This window comes from Colobus angolensis, unplaced genomic scaffold, assembly GCF_000951035.1.
Source record: "Colobus angolensis palliatus isolate OR3802 unplaced genomic scaffold, Cang.pa_1.0 Scaffold271, whole genome shotgun sequence".
NCBI classification, from domain to species: domain Eukaryota; kingdom Metazoa; phylum Chordata; class Mammalia; order Primates; family Cercopithecidae; genus Colobus; species Colobus angolensis.
The window spans coordinates 630,686-636,561 of NW_012115944.1; the positions used below are offsets into that span (position 1 = coordinate 630,686).

Here is a 5,876-nt window from a genome sequence, read left to right on the forward strand (position 1 = left end):
GGAAGGGTGTTTAGCAGAAAGCAAGACAAATCCTTGTCCCCGTCTTCCCAGTGCTTGGCCCAGGCACTGTTGTCATAGCCTTTGATGGCCCAAAGAAATCTTCCCATTTAAAGATTCCCTGGAGTGTGGGCAGGTGTGTGTGAATCTGCAGTGCCAAGCTGGGAGAGTGCTGGAGGCTGCTCCAAGGAGAGCCAGCTGTCCTGGTTCTCAGATACTGTTCTCTCCCGGCCCTTGAAGACCCCCCAGGACCTGCTGCTGAGGGGCACACAGTGGCCTTTCTGGGTTTGTGGATGGGAGGGTGGGGCTGGCCATTACATCCCCACCTCTGCCCCACAGTGTTTCCAGGTCCAGGGCCAGGACCCCCAGAGCCGGGTGAAGTGGTCAGAGGCACAGTTCTCCTGTGAACAGCAAGAGGCCCAGCTGGTCACCATCACAAACCCCTTAGAGCAAGGTAGGGCCAGCCTATGGAGAGCCTCCAGTATCCTCTGACGCTGTCCCCACAAATAGCTATAGCAGAGTCACTCACAACCGTCTTCTGGGGACTGTAGCGTTCATCACAGCCAGCCTGCCCAATGTGACCTTTGACCTTTGGATTGGCCTCCACGCCTCGCAGAGGGACTTCCAGTGGGTGGAGCAGGAGCCTCTGATGTATGCCAACTGGGCACCTGGGGAGCCCTCTGGCCCTAGCCCTGCTCCCAGCGGCAACAAACCGGTGAGGATGCCCTCCGTGTTCCCCTCCGCACCCCACTGCCCTAAACCTGTGGGGCTGCCTTTGCCCCAGTGTCTCCCCTTGCCCTGGGGTCTCCCTTCTTCCAGCCTCTTTGGTCACACTGTAGCCTTTTGGGGGCAGTAGCACAGGGGGGCAGCTGCTGGGGCTCCTCTGAGCAGCTCCCTCCCCTCAGACCAGCTGTGCAGTGGTCCTGCACAGTCCCTCAGCCCACTTCACTGGCCGCTGGGACGATCGAAGCTGCACGGAGGAGACCCATGGGTTCATCTGCCAGAAGGGCACGGGTATGTGTCACCAGTTACCTGGGAAACCCCAGTGGGGCCCTGGCACTGGGCTGGATGCTGGGGCCATGCCAGGAGGAAGGAATCATGGTCCCTGGCAGAGCGGGGCTCTGCTTTGGAAGCAGATGGGCAGAAAGGCAAGGTGCCAATACAATGGAAAGGCAGTAGCACCCATGGGTCTCAGGAGGAAGATTTGGGGGTATGGAGGGCTCGTTGGGTCGGGGGGAAAGCTAGATGCTAGGCTGCATGAAGTGCTGGCATGTGTGGCATCAAGGACCTTGACGTTGCAGGTCCAAGACACCTCTAGCTCCATGCGTAGGTGGCCTCCGCCCTGGGTTCCTTGGGTAGGAGGAGGTCAAGGCCCTCGCCTCCCTGTCCATTTGTTAGCAAACAAGTATTATTAATAATAACGGGGCTGACACCTACCGAGCCTTGGTCTGGGCCAAGCGCGGAGCCTGGTGGAGACCTGGTCTTTGCCTGGTGTCCGGCCTTCTCCTGGCCTTGTGCCTGGGAATGGGGTGAGGGAAGCAGAGCTCAGCCTGAACCCTGACCCCTTCCCTGTAGACCCCTCCCTGAGCCCGTCCCCAGCAGCGCTGCCCCCCGCCCCGGGCACTGAGCTCTCCTACCTCAACGGCACCTTCCGGCTGCTTCAGAAGCCCCTGCGCTGGCACGATGCCCTCCTGCTGTGCGAGAGCCGCAATGCCAGCCTGGCCTACGTGCCTGACCCCTACACCCAGGCCTTCCTCACGCAGGCTGCCCGAGGGCTGCGCACACCGCTCTGGATCGGGCTGGCTGGCGAGGAGGTGGGCTCCTGACGCTCTTGCCCTGGGCCCCAGCCTTGCCCGGGTTCCCCTCCCTGCCCCTTCCTGCCCCCCGCCTTATCCGCATCCCATTCTGACTATTCCCTTCCTCCCACCCCATGGCCCCCCATGCCCAGGGCTCTCGGCAGTACTCCTGGGTCTCAGAGGAGCCGCTGAACTATGTGGGCTGGCAGGACGGGGAGCCCCAGCAGCCGGGGGGCTGTACCTACGTGGATGTGGACGGGGCCTGGCACACCACCAGCTGTGACACCAAGCTGCAAGGGGCTGTGTGCGGGGTTAGCAGTGGTGAGTGCTGCTAACACCTGCCAGGGCGGGGTGTGGGCAAGGTGTTGGTGGCCCCGGGGAGGGTGCTGGGCCACTTCCTAATCCTGTACCCCCACAGGGCCCCCTCCTCCCCGAAGAATAAGCTACCATGGCAGCTGTCCCCAGGGGCTGGCAGACTCTGCGTGGATCCCCTTCCGGGAGCACTGCTACTCCTTCCACATGGAGCTGCTGCTGGGCCACAAGGAGGCGAGACAGCGCTGCCAGAGAGGTGGGTGACCAGGCCAGAGCCCACACATGGCAGGCAGTGGCACCTCCTGTCGTGGGCACTCAGATCCATGAGTACATCCCCACGCTGCTTTCTCCCCATCAGCACTTGCAGAAGACGCCCTCGTGTTCTCACATGCAGGGACCATACATGACACTATGTGCATATGCTGCCCCCCACGCACTCGCACACGTGCACACACACGCATGAATCCACAGACTCCACACCATCCTCCACTCAGGCTGCAGAGAAGAGGGCTGGGGCAGCTCTGGGGGTGCTCTGTGCCCCGGACACCCATCCGCCCTGATGTGGGCCGTCCTTGCCTCCAGCGGGCGGGGCAGTCCTGTCTATTCTGGATGAGATGGAGAACGTGTTTGTCTGGGAGCACCTGCAGAGCTATGAGGGCCAGAGTCGGGGCGCCTGGCTGGGCATGAACTTCAACCCTAAAGGTGGGTGCCCTGTGTGTGTGGTGGGGAGATCAGGCCTCGGGCTATAGGGGGCTGCCCTCCACTCTGCCCTGAGCCTTGCCCTGGGGCTTAGTCAGGGGAGGGGGAGTTGGTTCTAGAACAGGCCTGCTCTCTGCCACCTACTCCTGCCCCATCTTGTCCCTGCTCCCTCAGTGCCTTCTTTCCTGCAGGAGGCACCCTGGTCTGGCAGGACAACACAGCTGTGAACTACTCCAACTGGGGGCCCCCCGGCTTAGGCCCCAGCATGCTGAGCCACAACAGCTGCTACTGGATCCAGAGCAACAGCGGGCTATGGCGCCCCGGCGCTTGCACCAACGTCACCATGGGCGTCGTCTGCAAGCTTCCTCGTGGTGAGCGCCGGGCAGGCCCACGCTCAGCCCCCTTCCACCCCGTGCCATGCGTCCTGGGCTGGGGCTGGGGGCTGCTACACAATCTGCAGGGGACACAGCCGATGGGAAGGCCTGAACAGACCAGAATAGGGGCAGCTGGGACCCCCCAGGATAAATTAGTCTGTGGGACGGACTGGACCTGAAGCTTATCATCCAAACTAGACCACAAGGCTCAGGGGGTCAGCAACCCCCTGTCACTTTGTAATGGTCAAGGGCATGGACAGAGTTCAAGTCCTGGCCATGTCACTTATCAATGGTGTGACCGTGGGCAGAATCTGTGGCCTCAGTTTCCTCATATGTAAAATGGGAAGAATGGTAGTCCCAGACTGGTGCGGTGGCTCAACGCCTGTAATCCCAGCACTTTGGGAGGCTGAGGTGGGCGGGTCACTTGAGGTCAAGGAGTTCAAGACCAGCCTGGTCAACATGGTGAAACCCCATCTCTACCAAAAAGTATAAAAATTAGCCAGGCGTGGTAGCACATGCCTGTAGTCCCAGCTACTTGGGAGGCTGAGGCATGTGAATTGCTTGAACCCTGGAGGCGGAGGCTGCAGTGAGCCGAGATCGCACCACTGCACTCCAGCCTGGGCGACAGAACGAGACCTGTCTCAAAAAAAAAAAAAAAAGAAAAAAGTCCTGACCTCCTAGAGTGCTAGTGAAGATGAGGTGAGTTAGGGAAGGGGCTGACATCCAGGCCTCTCACGAGGGCTGGGCTGAGACCCAGCTGAGTACAGCGTGGCGTTTTCCCTTTCTGGGGGAACCTGAAGTCCTGTCACTTGGGCCTGTGCCCCCACAGTAACCAGAGGTAGGATGGGAGGGGGAACTAGAGCCTCTTTCTCCCCAGACCTCCCGGCCCAGGCCTATGTGCTTTCTACGCTTACTTAAGTGATTATTACGGTGATCACTGCTGTTCTTAACTGGCCTCCTCCTCTTGCCCACAGCTGAGCAGAGCAGCTTCTCCCCATCAGGTGAGTGAAAGGCAATACCTCCGGGTGGGCAGGCAGGAAGCGCTGCCGGGCCTAATGCCCACCTGACCTTTCATGCCCACTTGCCTTGGCAGCGCTTCCAGAGAACCCGGCGGCCCTGGTGGTAGTGCTGATGGCAGTGCTGCTGCTCCTGGCCTTGCTGACTGCGGCCCTCATCCTTTACCGGAGGCGCCAGAGCATTGAGCGCGGGGCCTTTGAGGGTGCCCGCTACAGCCGCAGCAGCTCCAGCCCCACCGAGGCCACTGAGAAGAACATCCTGGTGTCAGACATGGAAATGAATGAGCAGCAAGAATAGAGCCAGGCGCGTGGGCAGGGCCAGGGCGGGAGGAGCTGGGGAGCTGGGGCCCTAGGTCAGTCTGGCCCCCCACCAGCTGCCTGTCCAGTTGGCCTATGGAAGGGTGCCCTTGGGAGTCGCTGTTGGGAACCGGAGCTGGGCAGGGCCTGGACTGGTGGGGTGCCACCCTCCCACGAGGGCTGGGCTGAGACCCAGCTGAGTGCAGCGTGGCGTTTCCCTTTCTGGGGGGGCCTGAGGTCTTGTCACCTGGGCCTGTGCCCCCACAGTAACCAGAGGTAGGATGGGAGGGGGAACGAGAGCCTCTTTCTCCCCAGAGCCCCCGGCCCAGGCCTGTTGATATGCGCCCCAGGATCCCCTTCTTTGCAGAGCCTGAGGAGCCTCCCCTGTCCCCTTGGGCACATCTGTTGCATCTCTCTTCCCACCTGGCAGCCTCAGCTCTGTGCCCCTCACCCTGCTCCCTCCCACTCCTTCTCCCCCACCCCTTCCTTCTGAGCCGGGCCCTGGGGACTGGGGAGCCCTGTTGTTCCTGGTGAGGGTCAGCTGAAGGGCTGAGCATCCCTCACTCCTGTTCCTGCTGGGGGCGCTGTGGGGCCTGGCAGGAGGGGCCTAGGTGGGTCGGGCCTGAGAACCAGGGCACGGGTGTGGTGTCTGTTGGGCTGGAGACAAGACTGGGGAGAGACACCCCAACCTCCCAGGGTGGGAGCTGGGCTGGGGTGTCATCTCCTGCCCAGGAGCAGGGGGGGGAGGGCTTTGCCCTGGAAGAGTCCCCTGTGGGGACCAAAATAAGTTCCCTAACATCTCCAGCTCCTGGCTCTGGTTTGGAGCAAGGGAAGGGGTTGCCAGAGTCCTGGGGGCCCCAGAGGAGCAGGAGTCTGGGAGGGCCCGGAGTTCCCACCCTCTAGTGGATCCAGGAGGAGCAGCACCCGAGCCCTGGAGTGGCCCAGTACCCTTCCAAGAGGCCACAGTCGCAGCCAGGACGAATTATGCGGCCCATCCTGGTGTGACAGCATGGGACAATGTGAACATGGACTCGAAGACATGGCCCTTTCTCTGTAGTTGATTTTTTCAATGTGTCATTATTGTTTTTAAAAGGGAAAAAGAAAAGTAAACAAATAAAACACCTTTAAGAGGCTTGAAAGAGAAGGTTCTGCCTTGTCCTGTGGTGAGCCTGCTTCTTCACGTCCGTCCCTTTGGAGATAACTGTCGTTTTGGAGCTTGTACCACACGTGTTTTCTGCAGCTGGCCATTTTGCTTCTGTCTTTGGGCCTCTAGGGGACACTCTCACCACCCCCCCACCCCCGCACCCCGATCTTCAGGAGCTCACCCCTCTGGGCCTGCGCCTCCCTCTCTCTGTTCCTGGGGGCTCGAATGTGGGTGAGAACTC

The 5,876-nt window shown here is 60.9% G+C and overlaps 1 protein-coding gene across 1 annotated transcript in view; it reads left to right on the top strand.

Annotated features, from left to right (window-relative positions):
• The window catches only part of MRC2 (mannose receptor, C type 2), a 66,807-nt gene extending 61,172 nt beyond the window's left edge, over positions 1 to 5,635 (top strand). Inside the window, exons 21-30 of the mRNA XM_011947913.1 lie at positions 337 to 451; positions 549 to 712; positions 903 to 1,011; positions 1,573 to 1,811; positions 1,946 to 2,114; positions 2,212 to 2,361; positions 2,688 to 2,807; positions 2,996 to 3,175; positions 4,153 to 4,179; positions 4,272 to 5,635. Coding sequence (XP_011803303.1) covers positions 337 to 451; positions 549 to 712; positions 903 to 1,011; positions 1,573 to 1,811; positions 1,946 to 2,114; positions 2,212 to 2,361; positions 2,688 to 2,807; positions 2,996 to 3,175; positions 4,153 to 4,179; positions 4,272 to 4,492 — 1,494 coding nt within the window. The 3' untranslated portion in view covers positions 4,493 to 5,635. The remainder of the gene's footprint in view (positions 1 to 336; positions 452 to 548; positions 713 to 902; positions 1,012 to 1,572; positions 1,812 to 1,945; positions 2,115 to 2,211; positions 2,362 to 2,687; positions 2,808 to 2,995; positions 3,176 to 4,152; positions 4,180 to 4,271) is intronic.
• Positions 5,636 to 5,876: the final 241 nt, after the last annotated feature.